The sequence below is a fragment of the Aquarana catesbeiana genome, linkage group LG07, assembly GCF_042186555.1.
Source record: "Aquarana catesbeiana isolate 2022-GZ linkage group LG07, ASM4218655v1, whole genome shotgun sequence".
NCBI classification, from domain to species: domain Eukaryota; kingdom Metazoa; phylum Chordata; class Amphibia; order Anura; family Ranidae; genus Aquarana; species Aquarana catesbeiana.
This window is the reverse complement of record NC_133330.1, coordinates 98,389,869-98,417,529: the sequence shown is the minus strand read 5'-3', so window position 1 is coordinate 98,417,529 and position 27,661 is coordinate 98,389,869. Positions and strand designations below refer to the sequence as shown.

Below are 27,661 nucleotides of genomic sequence, written 5' to 3'. Positions count from 1 at the left end.
CTATGAGTGCCCATTGGTGCCACCTATGAGTGCCCATCAGTGCCGCATACCAGTGCCACCTATCAGTGCCCATCAGTGCCACCTATCAGTGCCCATCAGTGCCACCTATCAGTGCCCATCATCAGTGCAACCTCATCGGTGCCCATCAGTGCAGCCATATCAGTGCCTGTCATTGAAGAAGAAAACGTACTTATTTACAAAAGGTTTTAACAGAAACAAAGAAAAACTTGTTTTTTTTTCTAAATTTTCTGTCTTTTTTTATTTGTTGCGCAAAAAATAAAAACTGCAGAGGTGATCAAATACCACCAAAAGAAAGCTCTATTTGTGGGAACAAAATGATAAAAAAATAGTTTGAGTACAGTGTAGCATGGCCGTGCAATTATTATTCAAATTGTGACAGCACTGAAAGATGAAAATTGGCCTGGGCGGGAAGGTGTCTAAGTGCCTGGTATTGAAATGGTTAAACAGAGGATACAGTCGATCATGCCTAAAGAAAGCTTATCATAGTGCACAGTCAAATAATATAAAGAATTTAATACATTCTAAAAAAAAAAAAAAAAAAAATCGGGAGATCAAGAGGTCAGGTTAATAACGCGGTATGCAGGTCAACACAGCAAGGTTCTCAATATTATTCAAAAGTACTGGCATTTATTGCTCACGGATGAGGTGGTGTCAAAATATGTGAGCCCATACCCTCAGATTACCTTCAGGAGGTCTAAGTCCCTGAAGGATCAGTTGGTACTTTGGTTTGAGACCAAAGGAGGAGCGAGTATGCTAAAGGGTACTGCACCCTGTGGTACTTGTGGATATTGCAGATTTGTTATGAACTCAGTGTCTGTAGCCCTCCCCAAAGGGGAGGAATACAGACCAAGGTTCTTTGCAACCTGCCAGTCAGTAGGAGTGGTCTACTATATGGAATGCGATTGCAAAGCATTTTATGTAGGAAAGACCAAAAGACCATTTTTTTTACAGAGGATCAGAGACCATGTTTCCCTTGTAATGAAGAAAAAAATGGAAACCCCAATCAGTAGGCACATGGGTTTATTCCACTCTTTCCAAGTGTCAAAGATGAAATTCTTTGCTATGGAATATGTTTCCACACATGAAAGAGGGGGAGATGTAAACAAAATTCTTCTCCAGTGGGAGACAAAATGGATTCATACCCTGTCAGCTACTAGTCATCCAGGGATGAACGAATCCATCAGCTTCAAGCCCTTTCTATAGTGTTCTGGTTTCTTTACTGGGATATAGACCACTATAATTGAGATTTCTCTCAAGTATTACTTTTGTTACATTTATCTCTTTGTAATTGTCTCGTTTGTAAAAAAAATGTTACCTGGATTTCTGGGGAGAGGTGTACCTCACCCTAGTTCCTTTTCCCTTTTCTAGTTCCCTTAGATATAGGATGATTTTTTCACCCACCTCAAGGCTCCTTTAATTGAATTGTATTCTATATAAATTCAATATATTCCTATTAGCCCTTACTGGAAGAATTTATTCTTCAGAGGCAAAATCGATTTAGCATTGCTAAGGGGTGGCGTCAATTGGTGCTTTTTGCATATGGACTCCTTAGTGACGACTGTTGCTTTGATGAATTATCGTCCAATCACCTGTTCGCCTTGGTGTGTTGCCTTTTGGCCCCACCCTTCTAAGGGCATTGTTTCCCGCTTGGCACTGAATTTCGCGGTCCAGTGCAAGACATCACACATCGTTGACGTTACACGTCAATTCCGGCGCAACATCTGACACGTCGTTGACGTCGTACGTCTAATCCGGTGCGACCCAATGCACGCGCACCTGACTCTATTTGGGCGTCCGCGCCTCTGCCGGTGCCATTGGCGGAGGTGGAGGGGGCTTTTAAGCATGCCCATTGTGACAAATTTGTCATGGTCCAGGACAAGAGAGGGAGTGCAAACTCAAGGACTGACCTATGTAAGTACAATCCAATTTAGTTGACTTTTGATGTACAACTGCATATCCATGGCCAATATACCTATAAGACATTCCTTTTTTGGTCTATTTAGGCCCCTTGTTTTTGGGTGGATTTTTTCTTTATTCCAATGGACATAAAATCTTTGTAGACCTACAAGATTTACCTGCCGCTTGCCACCCACAGGTATGCAGCTATTGAAATCATCTTGGTTATAAACTATAGGTCTTTCTGATCCATTGTTTATTAGCATGTACTTCATCTTCCATACAGATGGACTTATAGGAGGCGATTTTGAAATTAGATTTTCTTTCTCATCCTTTGTTGGCCCTGTCCTATATGATTGGAGTCTTGTATTCAGATCATCAAATTTACAGAGGATTTGGAACTGGGGTTTGGTCCCCTCCTTTTTCCACTCATCCAGGACAATTAAATTTGAGATTGTGATATGTTTATGTTTGGATTTATGTATTGAGTACTATTTGAGTCTAATAACTATGTTATTCTTTATAGTGATCATAAATACAGTTGACTGATACTGAGTTCTCCTGAAGAAGCCATAACTATGGCGAAACATGTAGAGATGTATTAAGTCATATCTTCCTATGTACTGTATGATCTGCTTTCCACAGTAGTATGTTGAATTTTAAGATGTCTGTCTTAATAAAATTTTGATATTTTTATATATTTCTTTTGTTCGGCTGTGTCATAAGCACCTTAAAAATCCCATTCTTTCTGATCTGTGCCTTTATATCTAAACAAAGGGATGTGGTGCCAATAAATACCCAGACAGTCAATAATCTTTGCTTCAGATTTGGCAGATGATCACGGGCAGATGTGGCAGATGACCACGGACAGATGTGGCAGATGATCATGGAAAGATGTGCACCAGATTATCACGGACAGATGTGGTAGATGATCACGGACAGATGTGCGCAGATGATCACGAACAAATGTGGCAGATGCTCACAGACCGATGTACACAGATGATCAGATAGATGCGGCAGATGATCACGGACAGATGTGGCAGATTATCACAAGCAGATGTGCACAGATGTTCACCGGGACAGATGTGGCAGATGAACAAGGACAGATGTGCGCAGATGATCATGGACAGATGTGGCAGATGATCATGCACAGATGTGTGCCAGATGATCACAGACAGATGTGGCAGATGATCACAGACAGATGTGGCAGATGATTATAAACAGATGTGCGCAGATGATCACGGACAGATGTGGCAGATGATCACGGACAGATGATCACGGATAGATGTGGCAGATGATCACAGACAGATATGCACATGATCACTGGGACAGATGTGGGACAGGTGTTTTTCACTGTGTGGGGACACTAACAGGACAGTGTTTTGGGGACAGTAGCTGGGTGATCAGTGTGTAAATAGCTGTAAAGAACAGCTCATACACACTGATCCCCAGCTTGCAGCATAGATTCGCTCTCCTTCTCCTCACTGACCGGCTCTGTGTGAACAGAAGGAGAGCCGGTCTCGTGGCAACGGCTCTTCATTTACATTACATGATGGCTGTGATTAGACACAGCCATCATGTGATCGGGAGGGCCAATCACAGAGCCTTCCTGCCAATCGGAGATGTGCCGTGTCTGGAGAACATGAGCACATCGGGATCGCGCAACTGCGCAATCCCGCTCCTTCTGAAAGGCATTCAGGAACTTCCACTCAGAAGGACGAAACGCCCACACGGTTGTATATATGCAGTGGCTGGGTGGGAAGAAGTTAAAGGGAGTGCTCCTAATCTCAGCTTATCTGTATAAAATATACCTGTCCACAGAAGCAAGCAATCAGATTCTAATCTCTCCACCATGGCCAAGACCAAAGAGCTGTTCAAGGATGTCAGGGACAAGATTGTAGACCTACACAAGGCTGGAATGGGCTACAAGATCACCGCCAAGCAGCTTGGTGAGAGGATGACAAGAGTTGGTGCGATTATTCGCAAATGGAAGCAACACAAAACAGCTGTCAAAGCCCCTGGTCTGGGGCTCCATGCAAGATCTCACCTTGTGGCGTTTCAATGATCATGAGAACAGTGAGGAATCAGCCCAGAACTACATGGGAGAATCTTGTTAATGATCTCAAGGCAGCTGGGACCAGTCACCAAGAAAACAATTGGTAACACACTACGCTGTGAAGGACTGAAATCCTGCAGCGCCCGCAAGGTCCCCCTGCTCAAGAAAGCAGATGTACAGGCCAGTCTAAGGTTTGCTAATGAACATCTGAATGATTCATAGGAGAACTGGGTGATGAGATGAGACCAAAATCAAGCTCTTTGGCATCAACTCAAATCACCGTGTTTGGAGGAGGAGGAATGCTACCTATGACCCCAAGAACACCATCCCCACTGTCAAACATGGAGGTGGAAACATTATGCTTTCGGGGTGTTTTTCTGCTAAGGGGACAGGACAATTTCACTGCATCAAAAGGGACTACAGACAGGGCCATGTACCATCAAATCTTGGGTGAGAACTTCCTTCCCTTAGCCAGGGCATTGAAAATGGGTCGTAGATGGGTATTCCAGCATGACAATGACACAAAACACACGGCCAAGGCAACAAAGGAGTGGCTCAAGAAAAAGCACATTAAGGTCCTGGAGTGACCTAGCCAGTCTCCAGCCACTAAGCCCATATAAAATATGTGGCGGGAGCTGAAGGTTCGAAACCTTAATGACTTGGAGAGGATCTGCAAAGAGGAGTGGGACAAAATCCCTCCTGAGATGTATGCAAACCTGGTAGCCAAAAACAAGAAACGTCTGACCTCTGATTGCCAACAAGGGTTTTGCCACCAAGTACTAAGTCATGTTTTGCAAAGGGGTCAAATACTTATTTCACTCATTAAAATGCAAATCATTTTAAAACTTCTTTTAAAATGATTTTTTCTGCCTTTTTTGTTGTTATTCTGTCTCTCTCTGTTAAAATAAACCTACCATTAAAATTATAGACTGATCATTGATTTGTCAGTGGGCAAATGGAACAAAATCAGCAGGGGATCAAATACTTTTTTCCCTCACTGTATTCTATCTTTCAAAGCTTTGTCACTCGTCAAAAGTCATCCTCCTTTTTCTTCCATAACTTGATATAGCTGAATGTATTTTCTAAATCTAATGTCCTTGCTAGAAAGGATACAATGTGTTTTCTGTATCAACAAATATCACCTTTCCTCCAGAATATCCATTTTGTCCAGAAAGTTGTGCAGTTACTAAAAGAAACAGGTATATGTTCTGTTACAAAAATTAATATCAAACCAAAAGGATAACTGCAGTCAAAACTGAGAAAAATTCAATTTTTGTTTTACCTATAAAATCTTTTTCTTGGAGAACATCAAAGCGGTGTTCCAGTCATTTTTGTGTTTAAGTCAGCAGCTGCCCCGGTGGCGACGATCAGAGAGGAGGGATGGGTCTTACAGCCCTTCCATTTGTACAGAGGCACACGACAGGGGTGTCCTCTGTCCCCCCTCCTCTTTGCTATCGCCATCAGCATCCGCTCAAACTCCAGTATCTGTGGATTCCAATATGGAAGGTTACAGGAGAAAATTATGCTGTATGTGGATGGCACCATGCTCCTTTTGGGAGACACCTCTGAATCTCTGAGAGAAGCAATGTCAGTCAATTTTTACATTTGAAACCTACTCAGGATTAGTTATTAATTGGACTAAATCCTCTATTATGTTATTGGATGCTACTCCTGATAGTAGGATAACTACCTTGCAAAACATTCCAGTGTCTATCTCTTTTAAATACTTAGGCATTTATGTCACTCCTAAACCCCTGGAATATGTCTCCCTCAACTTGTCCCCTCTTCTAGGGCGCATTAGAGATAAAGCCAAGGTATGGTCCAAACTCCAGTTATTGGTGGTCGGGAAAGTCAACCTTATTAAGATGTTTTTTATGCCCTAGCTTCTTTATGTTCTACACAATGCTCCAATGGTAATCCCCTTAAAATTGTTTCACATTATTAAAAGAGAAGTATGGGTTTTTTTTTGCACATTTATACTTACCTAGGTGGATGTAACATCAGACTGATGCTGTAACTGTCCCCCGCCGCCTCTTTACTGGGAACCGAGCCATCGAACACCGCCCATGGCTCGGTTCTCTCACCTCCCCGAGCAGAGAGCTCCTTACTGTCAGTCAGCATCTCTCCTGCTCTGCTCCTCCACGCTCACTAGAGCGCTGAGCTGTGGAGGGGCGGGGAGCGACTGTCTCATCAGCTCGCTGAGAGGCTGAGACTGCCATCAGTCCAGTCCAGACTTGACAGATCCAGACTTCCTAAGTCGGGATGACGCGCTGCCTGGACTGATTCCAGTGACGTTGGCGGAGAGCGGACTTCAGACCGATCTCCGCTGAAAACGAGTCACAGGAGTGCAAAACGATTTGCACTCCTGTGACCCATAGGAGAAGCCCAGCCTAAAAAGCTCAGGCTGGACTTCTCCTTTAATTCAATATTTCAATCCTTCTTGTGGTTAACCAGAGCTCCGCGAGTTAAACTGGAACAACTTCAGAAGCCCAAAGATGCGGGGGGACCGGCCTTGCCCAACCCATGGTTATATTATCTAGCAGCTCAGTTACAACACAGTGCTCGAGTTCTGCCGATGGATCGGGTGGGGGTGGAGGGGAGTGAGGATTCCACTAACTTCTTACTGGGTCATGTGACTGGGATTAGTGATGGGGCTATGGGGCTAGAGGCATTGGCATACTCCAAATCTAATAAGCGATTTCCCATGTTTTTCCTTATGCGAAAGATATGGAACAAGACCAGACAATTGCAAAATGTTACTGGCTTCACTAACTACAGTCCCATTTGGGACAACAAATATTATCCTGAACTGCTTCCAATGGACAGTGGACCCAGGTGGAAGAAACAAGGGATTGTTCGTCTGAAAGCAATATATCTTTAGCAATGGAAAATTATCCTCTTTCTCTGATTTACAACACAAATTCCATTTACCACAATCTATGTGTTTTTACTATCTGCCGCTGTGACATGCTATTAGTGCACAATCTGAGGGGGAACTGTGATTACAATCCCCGAACCCCTATATTTAACTATATGGGTGAGGTCTCCCAACTCAAAGGGTTTATCTCCAATTGCTACGTGAAGCTTTCCTCTATTTTCTATGAGGTTTCCTTTCTGCAGCTATAAGTAAATGGGGAAGAGATGTAGGTATGTTTGAGAACGAACAATGGGAGGAGGCTATGCAGGCAGTGCAAGAATGCAATCTTAAAGTAACACAGCGATTGTCTCAGCTCTATATAGTCCTGTGAGTGCACTTAACGTCTGCTCGGTTGTGTAGAATAGGGGTGAGGGATGACTATGTGCACCAGGTGTTCCAGAGACCACGGTGATTTAATCCATCTGCTATGGCGATGTCCAAAACTCCATCTATACTGCTCTGGGGTATTATCCACCATTAATAAGGTGTTCCAAGTTACAGTCCCTGCTGACCCGAAAAACTGTATATTAGGTATCCTAGATGAGTTTATAATTGAGGACCATTCTAAACTGGCCATAGCCAGAGCCCTCTTTCAGACCCACTTACTTATACTCAGGCACTGGAAGACGGTTGAACCCCCTACACTTAAAGAAAGGATCCCGCAGATGGGTAATACCTTGTGGTTGGAAAAGTACATTTACTAACACAGAGGGAGTCCGCTCACGTTTAATAGCCTATGGGACCCATGGCTGGGTACCCCTGTGCTACCCTCGGTAAAACTAGTTCTGTATAGATTGTTGTGGTAACCCTCTTGTGCATAACTATGTCAGTTTCTTCGGGTGCAAGATCAATGCCTTGTATGTTTTATGCTACTTCATATGTGTTGGCCCCTTGGACAATTGACTATTTGTTGTATTAAGGGCAAGGGCATATGTTTCATTGTTGCATGTAACAGACTGTCTGAATTCTGTAATGCTGTTTCTCGATCTTGACTTCTTAATAAAACTTATTCTTGATTAAAAGAAAAAAGAAAAGTCAGCAGTTACAAAAAGCGTAACTGTTGACTTTTAATAAACAGCCACTCACCTGTCCCACGATCCAGGGGTGCACTCACCCCAGCCGTTTTCACCCTGTGTCCTCCCTCGGCGGCACCAGCATCTTCACTATGGGCACCCGGCTGTGACAGCTTGAGCCTTCACAGGCGGGTGGGTGCCCACTGCGGCGCTGCGCTCTGTGACTGGTTACCCTCAGGAAGCAAAACTTCCGCTTCCAATTGCCTAAGGCGACCGTAACGAAAGTGGGAGCGGGAACCTGACATCCCCCTCCTCCCCAAAAGCTCAGTTTCATAAACAGGAGTCGGGGAGGAGGCCTTAAAGCGGAACTTCCCTTTTTGGGTTGAGCTCCGCTTTAAAGGACACAGGATAGTATTATGAAACACTGAGTTATACTGCCACCTTCAGGAGAATTGAACACTGGCAAAGCAAAGTTGTAAGGACAGCTTAATATAATCTCTCCCACTCCCAGCATGTCTAAGTTTATTGCCTCAGTTTAGTAGCAAGCAATGACAGGAGTAAATCATGAGAACGGAAGATAAGTATTGGAGTCCTGTGATTTACTCCTAAAAAAGATTTTGCACGTATAGACAAAAAACCTATTTTCTTAGTCATGCATTACGAGACACAGGATAATATTCTGAAACACTGGGACATCCAAAAGTAGTCCGACTGAAGGGTGGGCAACCGCAAATGAAAGGCTAACAGGTCCACAAGGAAAAACCTATTGGGAAACAAGGGAGTCTACAGAACCATTTGAAGAACCTTACAACCAAAGGCAGCATGATAAATTCACCTAGTCAAAGTGGAACAAGAAGCAGACTGTCCTTTATGAACAGAAGAGGTCCTCAGCAGACGAGGTCGTAGGAGCGATAGCGGCCACCCCATCCGGTAAAAGCCCAGATCCCGATGATTTCACGTCTAAATTCTACAAAACATTTGCTCCACTACTGGCCCTCTTCTTAGCTAAGGTGTTCAACTCCCTATCAGAAGGCTCAGCATTTCTCCCACAAACGTTTGAAGCCCACATTGCCATTATCCCAAAACCAGATAAGGACCCAACTTTGTGCGCTAATTATAGACCCATTTGGTTAATTGGATTGGACTTAAAAATATATGCTTAAATTCTAGCCAATAGATTGCAGCCGCTGCTCCCCCGCCTCATACACCTGGATCAGGTGGAATTTGTCAGTGGTCGCAAGGAAAGGGATAACACCTTGAAAACACTGCTTCTTACTGACTATGCTAGTACCCATGATGTCCCTCTATGCCTTTTGACGGTCGATGCGGAAAAAGCGTTCGACCGGGTCGACTGGCAATCTCTCCAAATGTCTCCGGTGCAGATAGGTCTGGGCCCCAATATGCTATCCCGAATTATGTCTCTATACTCCTCTCCTCCTGCTAGAATTCGGGTGAATGGCTCATTGTCCCCCACATTTTCTATCCACAATGGGGCACGACAAGGCTGTCCTCCATCTCCCCTCCTCCATGTCCTTGTCATGGAACACTTGGCAATTTCTTTGCGCAATAATCCCAACATCTCAGGGGTATCATTAGGACCCACTCATTCCAAACAGGCTCTCTTTGCAGATGACTTTTTAATGTTTGTGACCCAACCCCATCTACCCTTACCACATAAAATGGAAGAATTCACGAGGTTTGGGAAGCTGAGCAACTTTAAAGTGAAATACTCTAAGTCAGAAATCCTGAATATCTCGCTGTCTCAGAAAGTCCTCTGCCAAGTTTCCCTTTAAAACAGGTTCCACTTTCATTCATTACCTCAGAATCCAAATACCCACAGAAGGGTCCCAATTGTTTTCCATGAACTTCGCTCCCCTCCTGCTTAGAACCAAGACGGATCTCTCAAACTATACAAAGAAACGCCTATAATGGCTAGGCAGGGTGAATGCTCTAAAAATGGACATTCTCCCTCGGTTTCTTTATTTGTTCCAGATAATTCCTATTTCCATACCCTCCTCGTTCTTTAGGAAGCTCTTTTATCTGGAGGGGGGCTCGACCTCGGATACGCTGTGAAACTATCGCTCCCCAAGATTCGGGGTGGAGCTGGAGCTCCAGATGCCTCTATATACTATAGAGCAGCAGTACTTACGTGAATACTTGACTGGTTCCACCATCCCTCCACCAAATTATGGGTACAAATAGAAAGCCATCTCAATCCAATAGATGTCTGTGCTTTGCCATGGACACCTGCTGAATTCCTGAAGGGGGGGTTACCCCTTGGCGACCTCACCTGACAAACTATACAAATATGGACCCAAATGAATTCCTCCAAAACCTTATCCCCACTAAAGGGACCCATGACGCCTCTGTTTGGGACTCAGGCTTTTCCACCAGGGGGATAGTTTTGGACCTTGGAGAAAGGAGGACCACAGATGACTTGCCCAAGTCCTTCGTTCAGACTCTTCTCTGATGAAAGACGGTCCCTCCGGCCCATCCCCCTATACCTCGATGCATTGGCTGCAGAGGCAACAAGTGATATCCTACATTCGTACCTTCCCATCCTTGCCTGATATACTTACTGATTTAACGGAATTGGGGAACATGCTGCTTCAGGCCGAACCCCCCACACATGTGGTCTCTAAACTCTACTCTCTCATACATATGGTTTCTAATCCCGACCTCCCCCATACACACAGGCCTGGAAGGAAGACTTGGGCCACTCCATTTCACCTGTTGACTGGCAGAAGTGCTTCATTCTGACTCACAAAATATCCTTAGCCTTCAAAGCTCAAGAAAAAGGTTTCAAGTTGTTGACCCGCTGGTACAGATGCCCCTCGACTTTACACTGGATAAACCCGGTGCTCCGGGATACCTGCTGGCGTTACCTGTCAGCCAAAAGGAACTTTACTCCACATTTGGTGGGAATGCCCCCCTGTGCGGAGGTTCTGGCAAGACTCATGGCAACCTCGCTTACACCCTCTCCTGTGGTAGTTCTGCTATCTCCCTGGACCACTCAAATCAGTCAAAAAAGATGTTCTGTGCCACTTTCTGGCCACAGCTAGAACAGTTCTGCCCAGACACTGGAGGTTGACGGACATGCCTTCCCTGGGGGAATGGGCAATTGAAGTGGACCGAATCAATAGCTTGGAACGAATGTTGGCGCAGGAATCGGGTAAAGAGGAGCAATTCTCCAATACCTGGACCTAATGGTCTATGTTTCGATACTCCTCGGAATTTATCCCATGGGCAGCAGGGGACCCTAACATCACATCTGTCTGACCTAAGTGGAATGTCTCCTTCTCAATATCTACTTGCCCTACTGCATTGACCCCTCTATTTCCACCATCATTCCCCCTCCTCTCTTTAACATGATGCAATGATACACGAACACCCAAAACCATAATCTCTAGTCTTGACGGGAACCCTGTGACCCACATAGAGTTCCCCCCTACGAGAAATTGAGTTTAGCACAATAACAAAAGCCTTAGCATGTTTACAATAGGTGGACACCGCTCGTTGAGTGGATAGTGGTGCTCACCGACCCTCAATATGTCATAATGGATGCTATGGCTACACAGGCTTATATACTAAATTAATTCCGTTGAAGCTAACAAATTCTCTATACAATGTGACGTTATGGTAGCAAAATTGAAATGTATGTTTCTATCTATGTGTTAATGTACGATAAACTCGTGTATTGTATACCTCTCCTTTCTTAATAAAATAAGATTGAACTAGAAAAGTGGTCCTGGGCCTCAAAACAACCTTGTGTCGGTGTAGCACAAGAAAAGAATTTTTTTTTTCAAATATAAATTTTATTATTTTTCCATAAACAAAGAAAAAATAAAAATAAGAACAGAGAATCAATATAGAGAACATGTTACAGTGTTCAACATCCTATTTGATGTTCACGGTGGATACATGACCTATTTATTAATAATTACATTGATATTACTAGTTGCTCAATGCTTATGCTTAACATACACTGATAGAAACCATCTGAAAATGGATATAGATGATTGGCATGTATCACTACTTCTTCGTAGTTATAAGTCTGGTTGAACCGCCTGTTCCCCTAATTCGGAGATATCCCAAAAACCAAAATAGTTGGGAACATAAAAAAAAAAAAATTCCACAAGCAGTGAAAGAGAGAAGAAAGGAGGAGAAAAGAACACGAAAGAAAAAAGGGGGAGCAGAGAGTCAAGAGGGGATGAGGGGGGGGAGTGCGGGAGCAATAGACCCATACATATTGTCTTCCATAATGTTTTACTATTAAGTGGCTAACATAGCCATTCCTTCATCTGAGTATATGAACATGATCCAAAGTGTCCATATTTGGATATGTTGCTCTTGCTTGTTATGTGCTGTAAGGACTAGATCCTCCAGTCTCCTGATCTCCTCCACTCTGCGTAGCCACAACCCTATAGACAAGGGCAAGCTTTTCTTCCACAATAGTGGGATGCATGATTTAGCTGCGTTTAACAGGTGCCGTACTATCGACTTTTTATATTTCTGTGCCCCGATAGTAGTGGCATGCAGCAAAATAAAAGCTGGGTCACCGCTAATCGTGTAATCCGTAAATTTTTGAGTGAGTATTCGGACAGTCGTCCAGAAATGCTGGAGCAGAGGGCAAGACCAGAAGATATGGAGGAGTGTCCCTTTATCGGTTTGGCACCTCCAGAGTTTATCTGAGGTGGCCGGGAAATACTTGTGAAGTCTATTAGGGGTATAGTACCATCTGGTCAGTATCTTGTAGTTAGGTTCCTGGATCTTTGTGCAAATGGATGATTTCAGGGAGAATCTGATGATCGTTTGTTTTTGAACATTAGTAAACTGGCATCGTAAGTCATTTTCCCATTTTTGTATGAATGTCAGGTCTGGTTGTTCTGGAGGAGAGTTGAGTAAAGCGTAAGTTTTAGATAGTACTTGAGGCAGGATTCCCTCATCTCTACAATAGTCTTCGAAAGTCGTCAGGTCACGATTAAATTGAGCTGGATTGGGGATTGAATGTAAAAAATGGTGTAGCCGTATAGCTTCCCAAAATGACAGTTGAAATTGACCATTGTCTGCAGTAAGGGTTTGTATGGAGGGCCATGTAGTATCTACTAGAAAATGCGCGGCTCTGTCTCTGCCAGTTAACACAAGTGTCCCATATGGACATTGCTTCAGGCCAGGAGGAAAGGCAGGGTTACCTAGTATAGGATATAAAGGGGAATTGTTGGTGGAGAGGGATGTTGCAAATATTGTGGATGCACCTATCCGTAGGATAGTGCCGATGACAGGGTGTGACTTCAATTTTGGAGACAGCTGGTCGTAACACCAGACCGCTCCTTTCAGTGTGGCTTCGGACTGCGCCTGCTCCAACCGTGTCCATAATTTGTTTTTATAATGGAGGTTCCAATCAATTATTCTGCCTAGATGAACAACCAGATAGTAATTCTTTAAATCTGGGAGGGCAATTCCTCCATAGTGCTTGGGTAGGGTCAAATAATGTCTACGTAGCCTAGGTTTTGAGTTTGCCTAAATAAATTTGATAAAAAGGGAGTGTATTCGTTGAAAGTATTTTGGAGTCGGATTTTGATTGGTAGGGCTTGAAATAAGTACAGGAATTTCGGAAGTATAGACATTTTGAGCAAATTACACCTGCCGAACCAGGAGTGAAGTCCTTTGCTCCATTCCTCCAGCAGTAATCAGGTCTCGGTCAGTAGGGGTGGGAAGTTATTATTATTATTATACAGGATTTATATAGCGCCGACAGTTTACGCTACATTAGGGCAGACAGTACAAGTACAATACAATTCAATACAGGAGGAATCAGAGGGCCCTGCTCGTTAGAGCTTACAATCTAGGAGGGAGGGTCAAGTTATACAAAAGGGTAATAGCTGTGGGGGATGAGCTAGTGGAGAAAATAGTGCAGTTGTTAGATGGAGGCAGGACAGGCTTCTCTGAAGAGGAAAGTTTTCAGGGATCGCCTAAAAGTGGATAAAGTTGGAGACAGTCTGACAGATTGGGGTAGGGAATTCCAGAGGATGGGAGAGGCTCGGGAGAAGTCCTGGAGACGGATATGGGAGGAGGTGATGAGGGAGCTAGAGAGCAGGAGGTCTTGGGAGGAACGGAGATGGCGATTAGGTTGGTATTTTGAGACTAGGTTAGTGATGTAGCTGGGGGCAGAGTTGTGGATGGCTTTGTAACTTATTGTTAGTATTTTGAATTTAATTAGTTGGGCGAGTGGTAGCCAATGGAGGGATTGGCGGAGAGGGGTAGCAGACACTGAGCGGTTTGTAAGGTGGATGAGTCTGGCAGCAGCATTCATGATGGACTGAAGGGGGGATAGTCTATTTAAAGGTAAGCCAATGAGGAGTGAGTTGCAGTAGTCAAGGCGAGAGATAACCAGGGAGTGAATCAGGAGCTTTGTGGTTTCATTGGTTAGAAAGGGACGTAGTTTAGAGATGTTGCGGAGGTTGAGGCGGCAAGCTTTGGAAAGTGATTGGATGTGGGGCTGAAAGGAGAGTTCAGAGTCCAGGATAACACCTAGCACCCTGACATGTGGGGACGGGTGGATGGTTTTGCCATTGCTCTTGACAGAGAAGTCAGGGGAAGAGGAACGTGGGGGAGGAAATATTATAAGCTCGGTTTTGGACAAGTTGAGTTTGAGGAAGTGGTGTGACATCCATACAGATATGTCGGTTAGTAAGTTAGTGATGCGTGAGGAGACTGATGGAGTGAGTTGAGGGGTGGAGAGATAGATTTGTGTGTCATCAGCATAGAAATGATATTGAAAGCCGTGAGAGGCTATCAGCTGACCCAGGGAAGAGGTGTAGATTGAAAATAAAAGAGGTCCAAGAACAGAACCTTGGGGGACCCCGACAGAGAAGGGAAGAGGAGTGGAGGAAGTAGAATTGTAAGTGACACTGAAGGTGCGTTGGGATAGGTAGGATGAGAGCCACTGAAGAGCACAGTCACGGAGACCGAGGGAGTAACGTTTTTTGAGAAGGAGAGGGTGGTCAACCGTGTCAAAGGCAGCTGAGGAAGTTGAGTTCAAAAGTACGTTTTATGTCTTTTGGAATTAGAGCTCCTAGGTACTTGAGGCAAGCATCCGACCATTTCAATTTGAATTGTGATTGTAAAGAGTTCATTCTACCTGACGGCATATTAATCCCCATTGCAGCCGATTTATCAAAATTGATTTTTAGATTAGCTAAATTGCCATATTTATCAAACTCCTTGAGGAGGTTAGGTAATATCGTCGGATTGGTTAGGAAAACATAAGGTCATCTGCGTAAGCAGTGGTGCTCTAGTCACAGGACAGCTTTTTATTGGCATCAATGCAAAGAATAGGTGCCCCTGACTCTATTTGTGAGCAATGTTCCCCTCGCTAGTCTCTGTGAGTGTCCATGTAGTCCCCAGGTACCCGGGCTCACAGAATGTCAAAAATAAGGAGGAATTCCGCCAGTGCCGCCTCGACTCTGAAGGATTAACTCTGGGGAGATGGAAGGTCATCTACTGGGGAGTCCATCCATGAAAGGAAAATAAAGAACATGGGGGGATAACAAGGGGGAAGGGCACAAACTGCGGGGGGCAAGTGCAGTGGGCAAAGCATTGAGTCTGGATGGGGGAATTAATGTCTCTCAGCTTACTGCTCAGGCGCCGCTATTCAGTCAGAGGTAAATAGAAAACACCGCGCTAACCAGTAAAATGAATGAAAGCTGCTGCATACAGTTTGACAAAAACAACAAAATAGGCATATGGAAAAATGCAGCGCATGTACAAATGAATATAGGTCTTTAAAATGGTGAAACAGTCAATATAAAGACCTATATTCATTTGTACATGCGCCGCTATTCAGTCCTCTTTTGGTGCATCTGCCGAGGTGTAGCGAGATCTGCGAAGGCTCCTCTGTGGCTGCGGTGATTGGGCTCTCCTCAGGTTAGATGATCCAGAGCGCGGGGTGAAGGGTTGCAGCGTCTGGAGCCAGTCAGGAACTTCAATCGGATCAATTTCCATGAATGTGAACAGGGCGGGGAGGTCAGCAGGTGTCCGGAGGGTGAAGGATTGCTGGGCTTACTTGAAAGTCACTGAGATGGGGAAGCCCCATCTATAAGTTATCCCAGCATGTCTAGCAGCCTCCAGAATGGGTTTCAGAAGGGCTCTCCTTTGTAGCGTCGATCTTGACAAGTCTGGCATAATCCGTAGGACAGCTCCATCGAATTCAATGTCCCCTTTATCCCATGCCATCCGCAGTAGCAGTTCTTTATGAACATATTGGTGGATTCGACAGCTGACATCCCTCGGTCGGTCTGGATCGGTCTAGCGGGGACCGAGGGCTCTGTGAATCCGGTCAAAGGATAGGTTGTGTGGATATAGCTCTCCCAACACGTCCCTAAAGATTGCGAGAGTGGACGCCGCCAGGTCCTCAGTCCTAGTAGCCTCTGGAAGACCCCTAAGGCGCAAATTGTTACGCCTGCTGCGGGCTTCTACCTCCTCTAACTGGAGTTGTTGTGTGAGAAGCATATTTGCATGGGCAGTGCATGATGCCTCTACCGCCGACATCTGTTGTTCTAATGCCGATACCGAGGATTCTCCTGAGTCCATACGGTCTGTTAATGTCTGTACCTCTCGGTGTACCATGTCTATTTCCTGATGGTGCATTGCCTCCAATTTATTCACTATGGCTTCTATGTCTGCCCTAGTAGGGAGGGCCTGCAAGAACGCTTTCAGCTCGGTGTCCGCTCTCAGGGTCAATGGTGATTGTGAGGACTGCGAGGGACCATGAAGATCCGAGCGGAACATTGCCGGGACGGAGAAGTCCAAGTCTGAAGTAGCCATTGATGGTGTCAGGTCTGAGGAGGCATGCGGCTGATGTTCGCTGCGAGGATCAGACCTCGTGGTGTCCGCCATCTTGGTGTTCGGGGAGGCCCCGAGGTTGTTTGAAAGAAATCTCTGTATGTCACCACTCTGGCGCGGCTTGGGGGCCATCAGCTTTTGATATCTGCCCCTCCGCTTGCCAGCAGAGTACATGCCGAGTAGAACGGGTGAATAATTACTGTTCCAAAGCTGGGTGAGGACGTGCCGGACCAGGAGATCCTCAGGCACATGTCCTCACACGGCCATGTCCAGACCACGCCCCCCCAAGAAAAGATTTTTATCTCTAACTCAAACTCCCCTTCCAGGGCAACAAGAATTAAAACCTTGCACTTAAGGATAGATAGAGGAATATCCCTAATGGGTTCAAAGTATGTTTTTTGTAGAGTCAACAGAACCAGGTTGAAGTCCCACTGAGTTATTCGGGAATGTAGAGGGGGAACAATGTGAGCAATACCCTACACAAAGGCCTTCACAGGGGAGTGAGAAGAGGTTTCTGAAATCTCTAGGGCTAAATGTTGATGGTACTCAAATCCAATCCAGACCAGACTAGAAGAAAGACAAAGTTTGTCCCATAGTGTACCTTCTAGTATGGAAATTTCTGGCCTTGCACCAACAGAATTACACTTTCCAGGTGCCATGGTAGACTTTGCAAAGGGTCAACCACTCTCTGAAGTCCAGACGTTGATTATCGACAAAGAGACGGGCATGGCACAGAGGGCTGGAACATGACTATCTGTAGAGAGAGATGGAACATGACACTTCTCCACTGCTACCGCATATTCAGACTGAATCCAGGTTGGATGACCTCGGAGTCAAGAGGTCCAACATTGAAACGACAACTGAATCGACCTAAGCCCCAGGATATTGATAGGGATGATCAGGAGACAAGTTTTCCCTGATGACCAAGTCCCTTGCATCGAGAGACTGTCAAGGACCTTCCAGACCATCAGGAGGAAGGATCTTTCTTTCTTCCAGCAACATGTGATCCACCAAGCCAACACAAGCCTGGTTTTGGAGGTTAGGCAGGTATAGTAGTCCAGAGACTGAACCTGCCTGTCCCATTCTGCTCCAGAGAAGTGTTGAGGTTGCCACACTGGAGACAAAGTTTGGGAAGTAAGCATCTAAATTGTCCTGGGAGAGAGGATGGACAAATCCCCCCCCCCCCCGGTAGATTTGGTGGTCCAGAACTTATAAAGAGTCCACATGCAGTGCTAATATATAACCAACAGTCTTTGAACTGTTGAAGGAAGAGAAGTATAATCCCTTCACCAGTATTCAGTGTGTAGAAAGAAGCGAACCACACCACTTGAGAATCCAATCTGCTTACCAGAGCTCAGCATATAATAGGCAATGGTTAACAACTTTCCAAGGGATCACAGCTCCACTCTTTTAATCACTGATATGTAGATGGCTCAACCATAATACAAAGCTTGCATCTGTTTACTTTTCCCAAACAGCAAAACAGCAGCGAACTTCCAACAGTGTGTTGCGTTTGATATAAAATATAATTTTTCTATAAGACTCATAGCATTCTGGTGTCACAGAGACAGACTTTCTAAAACAAATGTTGTTGGATACAATGGGACATTGTTGTATTCCTTTGGCAGTTTGAGTCTATTGTCTCTATAGCTACAGTAATCAGGCAAGAGAGTGTCTTTCAAACTGAAGCTACTGAGATGTAGGTTTGTCGGTTGTTAAGGTAACAGAGTTTGTAACAAGCTGACATATAAAAAGGACTTATGATGCCTTACACACACATCATCATGCTGTAAGATCAGAAGCCACTGATGATACAAGAACGGTGCCTGCTCTCCAGAAGGAATTGTTGCCAATGGAGATCAAGAACATAAAGTAACAGAAGATAAGTAACTTTTAAGTGTATTTGTACTGTTAGAGACCATAGGCTGTTCAGTTGCTAGGCATTTTGCTTGTTATAGATATCTGTCAGTCTTGTATTGTATTCCTAATATTGTAATAGTTTTGTATGTACAGCATCTTTGTATAGTAAAAGCACATTTACACACTGCAGAAATCTCAGCTTCCTTGTTTATACCACAGAGTAACCTTGCTAGATAGGTGCAAGCAAAACATTTGGGGGCTTGTGCCGCGATCTGTGCTATAGTTCAATTGAAGCAGACCTGTTTTTCTGTAGTGTTGTGTAGCTTGTGCTAGGTAGAATGCTGCGTAAGCTGTTTAGGAAAAGTAAGGCTGCAGAGGGTTCTGGTGGCCAGAAGGAAGTGTGCAGTTTACCTATCTGGGCCAGAGACAATGAGTGGGAGCCTCTTGCTAAAGAATTTGTGAAGTATGCTTCTCCCTTGAAGCTGACTTGGGGTGATAAAGTCTCAGATCATTTTGTAGATTTTAGCCTTAAGGGGTTGGATTTAAGTGAAAAAGAGACGAGGACAGTGTCCACAGTGGGCTGGTATTCTCTTCAAGGCTATTTACACAGAATCACATAGAAGGGAGAAGGCAGAGGCAGAAGTTAAGGTATTAAAAGACCAGCTAGCAGTTGCTTCAGAGTGTGTACGTTCAACTTCTAGTCGGGATGATGATTGCCCTCATGACCAAATCAATTAATGCCTTAAGGAAAAGGAAGGGCCATAAACCTGTTAGTAAAGCCAGGGAACGTACCATTGTCACATCCCAAAATTGGGATTTTGAAGATGTGCTCTCCTCAAATGATAGTGAGGATGAGGAGATAGAGTTTGATATTTCGCATGATGATCTGCTAGTGCGAAAGAAAAAGTATGCCGACCTCTCATTACTAAGCATAGGAAACTACAAAATAATAGAGAGGATTATGGCAGATGGGGATGTGCATTATCGCAACCCCAGAGATGTTGAATTTGAAGAAGTATGGGAGTTTACACAAACTGAACTCCATGAGCTGGCAAAACAATACAAAGGTCTGGGGAGCCCCTATAGAGTTGGCTCCTATGCTTATGGGATGAAGGGGCGGACCGCATTGTTTTGTCAGGTAAGGAAGCAGTGACTATGGAAGTGTTAACCCATGATCCACAATTGCGTCAGGCAATGCGAAAAGCCAGAGAGTTTAGCGTGAATTTTTCATTGTTAGACCTCGTGAGAGATGGTATATAGTCCGAGTAGGGCTGGGAGATTTTCTTAAAAAAAAAAAAAAAAAAATCTTCAATTCTCTTAAAAAAGACTTGATTTACGATTCGAATCGAGTTTTTTCTGCTTTGGAAACCCCGCCGGTCCTGAGGAGCTGGCGGGCATGAGTTTTTAGGCGAGGCCGCGGCTCGCGGACTAGGCCGAAGCCGCGGGTCAGCGCAGGTCCTGAGGCGCTGCGGGCATGAGTTTTTAGGCGAGGCCGCGGCTTCAGCCTAGTCCGCAGTGTCCGGCCGAAGCCGAGGACTAGGCCGAAGCCGCGGCCTTCCCTAAAAACTCATGCCGGCAGCGCCTCAGGACCGGCGCGGTGAAAAAAAAAATCTAACAAAATCGATTTGCTTAAATTTTGAATGGATTTGACCTCTCAACTCGATTCAAGATTTATATCGATTTTTTCCCCAGCCCTAAGTCTGAGTATACGCTAGTCCTACTGACCTGGAAAATACCTACTCATGGAGAACAATAGGAGAGGGTATTTCCAGGTTACATGAGATGGGTTTTATAACCGGATTAAATACGTTTGCAGAGTTCAGTATTTATGTAAGGTTCCTGAAAGAACAGGGCTTAACAGATACCATGTTACTGCTTCCCATGACATAAAAACCAAGAGTGACGTATCTGAAGCTGAAGCCTATCTAGTAATGAGAGGGAATCTGGCAGGAAGGTTTGAAGTTACATTTGCATTGGCAGATGAGCTTTAAGAGTGGCTGGGACTCTGACTGGTTAGTGGATACTTCTCAGCAAGAGTGGAAAGTGAGGCTACATAACATCAAACCTTCCAAAATAAACAGCAGTGATCTTCTGGGAAATATCAGTATATTTACTCTCCTCCCTATTGATGTTCTTTGGGAGGGTCAGAAGTGAGTACAGGCAGGGGACAAAGTGTTAGTCAGATATCCAGGCAAGAAGCCATTTAGAGGAGAGATTGTAGCTAAAGGGCTTGGATCTGCTGTTTATGTATTATTAGAAGTAACAGATAATCCGCTTTGTTTTCCACGCCACAGGCTGTCTCCGATTTGATCCATAGGACATGATGGAAAGAATGACAGAAGATCGCAAGAGCTGTGGAGAGCAAGGCCTTTGATGTATTACAAGCCTGGACTTGTTTCTAAAGAACTTTAGAATGGACTTTCTAATGAACTTCTAGTTAAAGACTAAAACACCTTCTCAATGACAGAAATATGGGAGGTGTTGCATTCAAGGAAAATTAATGTTTAGAATGAGTTTTCTTAGTGATGAAGTGACTTTCTGTGTGTAGTCTGAGAGAAAAATCAAGGGCGGAATGTGTTGCGTTTGATATAAAATATACATTTTTCTTTAAGACTCATAGCATTCTGGTGTCACAGAGACAGACTTTCTAAAACAAATGTTGTTGGATACAATGGGACATTGTTGTATTCCTTTGGCAGTTTGAGTCTATTGTTTATAGCTACAGTAAAAAGGTAAGAGAGTGCCTTTCAAACTGAAGCTACTGAGAGGTAGGTTTGTCGGTTGTTAAGGTAACAGAGTTTGTAACAAGCTGACATATAAAAGAACTTATGATGCCTTACACACGCACACACATCATCATACTGTAAGATCAGAAGCAAGTGATGATATAAGAACTGTGCCTGCTCTCCAGAAGGAATCGTTGCCAATGGAGATCATGAACATACAGTAACAGAAGATAAGTAACTTTTAAGTGTATTTGTACTGTTAGAGACCATAGGCTGCTCAGTTGCTAGGCATTTTGCTTGTTACAGATATCTGTCAGTCTTGTATTGTATTCCTAATATTGTAATAGTTTTGTATGTACAGCATCTTTGTATAGTAAAAGCACATTTACACACTGCAGAAATCTCAGCTTCCTTGCTTATACCACAGAGTAATCCTGCTAGATAGACGCAAGCAAAACAGTCAGTGAGCGTCTAGTCTAGAGCGCGAGTCTGTGTTGTTTTTCTTGAAGTCTCGAGCCCTGCAAACTTCTCGAAGCCCTGCAGCGCACTCATCTGAGGGGAGTTAGGTGCGTGACTCAGCTTCTCCTATGCATGAGCCGCGGTTGACGCCAAAGGGGGGGAACCAGAAGCCAGAACTTGGTCCAGAAGTTATGGCAGAACTGGGTTTCAGTCTAAACCTTGGAAGACTGAAATAAATTATTTTCCTGACGCCTTCATGGCAGCACACACTGGGTTGTGACTCCGCCCCCACAACCTGACAGGATTGGTTTAGCTATAAAAGTTGAAGAGAGATGACCCCCACCATTCTCTTTTTTATCCTCACCTGACAAGATGGTCGGACATCGCAGAGCCTCTTACCGCATCACCCCAGCAGGTTCAAGCCTCTCCTGTTTGGAAGTCCCTCCTGTACAGTCTCTAAAGGAGCTTCTATGGAGGGAGCCCCCACTCTGGTGGTCTCAGGGGCAGCAACATGGATTATCTGGCACAGGGTAAGCTTTAAAAAACTTCAGTTTGCAGTGGTCTCCACTTCTTAAAACCTAATTTCCCCTGTAAGTTATTTTTTACTTATCTTTTTTCCTGGAGATTCTTGTATTTCTTATTCTGGGCTCTGTAGTCCCACAGCGCTCAGGATGGCCGTCGGCGCGTCTCGTTCCGCATTGCGCATGCGCGGAGGAGTCAGATGGGGCCAGTTTACTGTTTTGCCAGCTCCCAACATGGCGCCGGAGCCGTTGCGACGCTTCTGCGCATGCGCGGAGCGTCATTTTTTTAAATAGGCGGCGGTCTATTTAAAAAAGGGCTCTGGCTTTTAAAAAACAGCAGTTTGGTATTCTGCTCGTTTTTACCTGCTCTTTTTCTGCATCCTGGAACAAAATTCTCTCTAGAGACTGGTAAGTTCTTCTTTATCCTTCCTGATCCATCGTTACAAGGTTTTTAAAAAAAAAAAAAAAAAATTTGTAATATTAAAAAAAAAAAATAATATAAATAAAAAAATATATATATAAAAAAAAAATATATATATAGTATTATTATTATCTAGGCATATGTATATATATATATATATATATATATATATATATTTGTCCTCCTCTTTTAACCCCTTCCAGACCTCATTTATTCCTGCCTGCCTTCCTCCTCTCTGCTCATGGAGACCACTGCCCAAGCAGACCACCCACGTCCAGTAAGGTAAGAGGCTGTCCGTATGGTAAGTATTGAAGAGAGAGAAAAAAGAGCGCACAGCTGCTGACAAGACTCCTTCTATCAGTCCTTCCAGGTCTGAATCAAGACGCAGGGAGAGATCAAGCCATGCCTCAAGCAGAAGATCCCGCAGAAGCCGATCACGCTCCTCATCTCGACACAAGCACTCACGCCGTAGCCATTCTCGTCATGGCCACTCACGCCACAGTCGTTCTCGACGTAGCCGATCTCATCATAGAAGATCACCTTCGTCACATCGCAAGCAAACCCAGCACACTCGTCCCGCAGCCAATTGCTGCTGGGTATGTGGCGCTACTGCTTTGCCAGATAAATTAGTATGCCGCTCGTGCTTCAATGAAGCTACGAAGGATAGAGAATCAGACGTCAGGGAAGTAACGGACCTGATTCGGGAATCAGTCAGAGAATCTATAATGGAGTCAACTGCACCCCTGCCGACCAGGTCAGACCTGAGTACTTCCATGGCTCCTCCTCGCTCAGCGATCGAGGCAGGGGCAGAAGAGTCTCCCTCAGAAAACGAAGATCCGGAAGTACCAACAGGTTTTGACTTCACCTTGGTCGAACCCTTTGCAAAGTCTGTCAAAGAGGCCATAGGTTGGGAAGAATCCGAGGAAATACCTCAGAAAACGCGGAAATATTTTCCGAACCTGAAGAGGGATCCAGAAACCTTCCCCTTCATTGAAGAGCTGAATGATTTAATCAAAGATGAATGGGAAAGATCCGACAAGAGACCTAACTTAAACAATAGACTTGCAAAGATGTATCCTTTAAGAGAACCTAACGTCACCTCCTTAATTAATGCCCCGGTGGTGGATGCTTCTTTAATGCGTCTGGCAAGACATGTCACCCTACCCATTGAAGATGCTGTCTCCTTCCGCGACATCCTAGATCGGAAAATCGACCTAGAACTCAAAAAGCCTACTCCACAGCAGGAGGCGCTTGCAGACCAGCAGTCACCACGGCAGCAGTTGGTAGAGCCATTACAGGCTGGGCTGTCAATATTGAAAAATCTCTTCAGGGAGAGATAGACTTGGAGAAAGTAATTTCATCCCTCCAGGAACTCAAATTAGCAGGCGATTTTATCGCAGAAGCCTCCGTAGACATTATTAGGTGCTCGGCCCGGGCAATGTTAGCCTCGGTAATGGCAAGACGAGCTCTGTGGCTAAAACCGTGGGTAGCCGACGCAGCATCAAAAACAAATTGGTGTAGAATTCCCTATGATGGTTCCAATCTCTTCGGCTCCAAATTAGATACAGCAATTTCTAAAGTGACAGGGGGAAAATCGGGACTCATTCCCTCTGACAGGAGACCCAAGAGACCAAGAGGTCCTGCTTATAAAGGTAACCTTCCCGAAAGGTACAGAGAAGCCAAAACCTACAGACCAGGCAGAGAGTTTAAGAGAAACTGGAAGAACACACAGTCTTCCTTTCTGAGGATGCGAAAAACCAAGACCACCCCTTCTACCGAGCAACAGAAGTCCTTTTGAAGGTACGCCCGCCCATCCTCCAAGGGTGGGCGCCAGACTAAAGAAATTCATACAAATATGGTCAGAAAACATCAGGGACCATTGGACCATTTCTACGATCAAGTATGGTCACAGATGGAGATTCCTGAACAAAACCCCCAGGAACCACTTTCTGCCAACCAAACTCCCAGCTTCTCCAGACAAGAAAAGAATCCTTCTGAAATACATAATGGAACTAAAACAAAAGGAGGCAATTTTGGAGGTTCCACCATGTCAAAAAGGCAGAGGTTTTTACTCCCCTCTGTTTTTGGTAAAAAAGAAAACGGGGGATTTACGGCCAGTACTGGACCTAAAGAGACTAAACAAAAATATCAAGTTAGAAACCTTCAAGATGGAAAGCCTACAGTCCATACTACTAGCTGTGAATCTAGGAGATTGGATGCTGTCCGTAGACTTATCAGACACCTATCTTCACATCCCAATACACCCTGCTTTTCAAAAATGTCTCCGCTTTTCAATCAAACAACATCACTTCCAGTTCCAATGCCTACCCTTCGGCATCTCATCAGCTCCCAGGACCTTCACCAAAGTTCTCCTGCCTCTCATTGCATACCTCAGAGAAAAAGGTCTAAGAGTACATCATTATCTGGACGATATACTTCTTCTAGCAGAAAGTCGCCAGATCTTGATACAACACCGAGAAATCCTACTATTAACTCTGCAAAAATTTGGTTGGCTGGTGAACTGGCAGAAGAGCAAGCTTCAGCCCACTCAGAAGATGATTTTTTTAGGTGCGGAACTAGACACCATCCTAAACAGAGTACAGCTTCCTCAGGAGAAAATCATGCCTCTGATTCAGAAAATTCAGAGGCTAATCTCGGCTACACACTTGCCAGCCAGAGTATGTATGAGTATCCTGGGCTCCATGTCTGCAACTCTGCCCATGATCCAGTGGTCTCAATGGCACACAAGAATCTTCCAGAATTCCTTTCTGAGGCAGTGGGATGGAGCATCAATGCTTCAGAGAATCTACATACACAGGTATGTGAAGCAATCGATGTGGTGGTGGACACGTCCCAAAAATCTCAAGAGATACAAACCTCTAGTTTCTCCACAACCAGAGGTGGTCACCTCAGATGCCAGCCAGCTAGGATGGGGAGCCCATTACCAGAATCTAGCAGCTCAAGGGCAATGGAAGTTCCAGGCTCATGGGATGGTATCCAATATACTAGAGCTCAGAGCGGCTTTTCAGGCACTCCTGGCCTTCACTCCATATCTGGTAGAGAAGAATGTCGTAATTCGAATGGACAACAAAGTCGCTGTAACATATATCCAGAGGCAAGGAGGGACGAGGAGTCGCTCTTTGATGCAGGAGGTACATCCTATCATGGAGTGGGCTCAAGTACACCTAATAGACCTGAAAGCGGTATATGTCCCAGCAGCTCAGAACATGCTGGCCGACTATTTGAGCAGGGAACTGCTCTCAAACAACGAGTGGTCATTGAGCCAACAGGCCTTTTCCCTTCTTTCAAGAACCTGGGGAACACCAGAGATCGACCTAGCAGCCACACCTGCAAACACCAAATGTCGAAGATTCCTGGCAAGAGCAGCCTTCCCATCGGCCGAGGGGATGGATTGTTTGACCCATCCGTGGAATTTCAAGTTGGGTTACATTTTTCCTCCAGTACCCTTAATTGCAAGGTTCCTATCCAGGCTTCGGAAATCATCAGCAACAGTAATAGCCATAATTCCTTTTTGGCCGAGGAGACCATGGTTCACAACCTTACTACAGCTCAGCTTACAACAACCGCTGCCTCTCCCAGTAACATCGGACCTCCTATCCCAGGGTCAATTTCTACATCCAGCTCCAGAGAGGTTACACTTGACAGCATGGAAATTGAAAGGACTCGGCTGTTAGAGCAGGGATGCTCGCAGGAGGTCATTTCTACTCTTCTACAAGCAAGGAAAAACACCACCAACAAGACATACTCACAAGTATGGAATAGGTTTTGTTCTCTGGCCCAACAAAGAAAATGGAACCCAATATCACCAGAGACACCACAAGTTCTGGAATTCCTTCAGTTGGGTATTTCCAAAGGCTTAAGCTCAAGTACTCTTAAAGTCCAGATTTCGGCTCTTTCGGCTAAAACAGGCATTAGATGGGCACTACATCCACTAGTGATTCAGTTCATGAGGGCTTGCTTAAAAATCAGACCTCCAAAGAAACCCACATTTCCAGCTTGGAATCTCTCCACAGTACTCGATGCATTATCTAAACCTCCTTTTTGGCCAATTGAGTCTATCTCACTTTGGAACCTGACTTTGAAAGTAACCTTCCTTATAGCCATTACATCCGCTAGAAGAGTTTCAGAACTTAAAGCGCTATTAATAACAGAACCTTACCTAGTCTTCTATCCCGATAGAGTGGTACTAAGACCCTCGGAACGTTTCACTCCCAAGGTATCATCTTCTTTTCATTATAATCAAGATATCAACCTTCCATCCTTTACTAACGACCAGGGTGAACCTCATGCATTGGATGTTAAAACTATCATTACCAACTATTTGGAAGCTACAGCCTCTTTTAGAAAATCAGATACTCTTCTCATAATCCCTCACGGTCCTAGGAAAGGTCATCCAGCAACTTCCCGAACAATCGCATCCTGGCTGGTCAACACCATTAAGAAGGCATATTCGTCTCAGCAACTAGCCATCCCAGAAGGCATCAGGGCACACTCAACCAGGGCAGTGGCAACCTCATGGGCAGCATACTGCAGAGTTTCACCGGAGACAATCTGTAAGGCAGCTACCTGGTCGTCAAGACATACATTTACTTCTCACTATAAGATTGATTCTGCGCATCTAACTACAGCGGACTTTGGCAGATCCATTATTACAGCCAATTCCACAGCTCTTTAGAATAATAAAACTTTAATTGCACCCTCCCGACTGGCGAGTTATTTCCCAGTGTGTGCTGCCATGAAGGCGTCAGGAAAACGGAAAATTGTATACTCACCTTTCCGTAATTTTCTTTTCCTTTCCTGACGCATCTTCATGGCAGCACACAGATTCCCACCCTGTCTTAAGATGATATATACTGAGAATGGTGGGGGTCATCTCTCTTCAACTTTTATAGCTAAACCAATCCTG

General features: G+C 44.6%; 1 protein-coding gene across 1 annotated transcript in view; it reads right to left on the bottom strand.

Moving 5' to 3' along the window:
• Positions 1-27,661, bottom strand: part of DMC1 (DNA meiotic recombinase 1) — a 375,853-nt gene that overhangs the window by 209,005 nt on the left and 139,187 nt on the right. Inside the window, exon 8 of the mRNA XM_073591924.1 lies at positions 5,087-5,159. Coding sequence (XP_073448025.1) covers positions 5,087-5,159 — 73 coding nt within the window. The remainder of the gene's footprint in view (positions 1-5,086; positions 5,160-27,661) is intronic.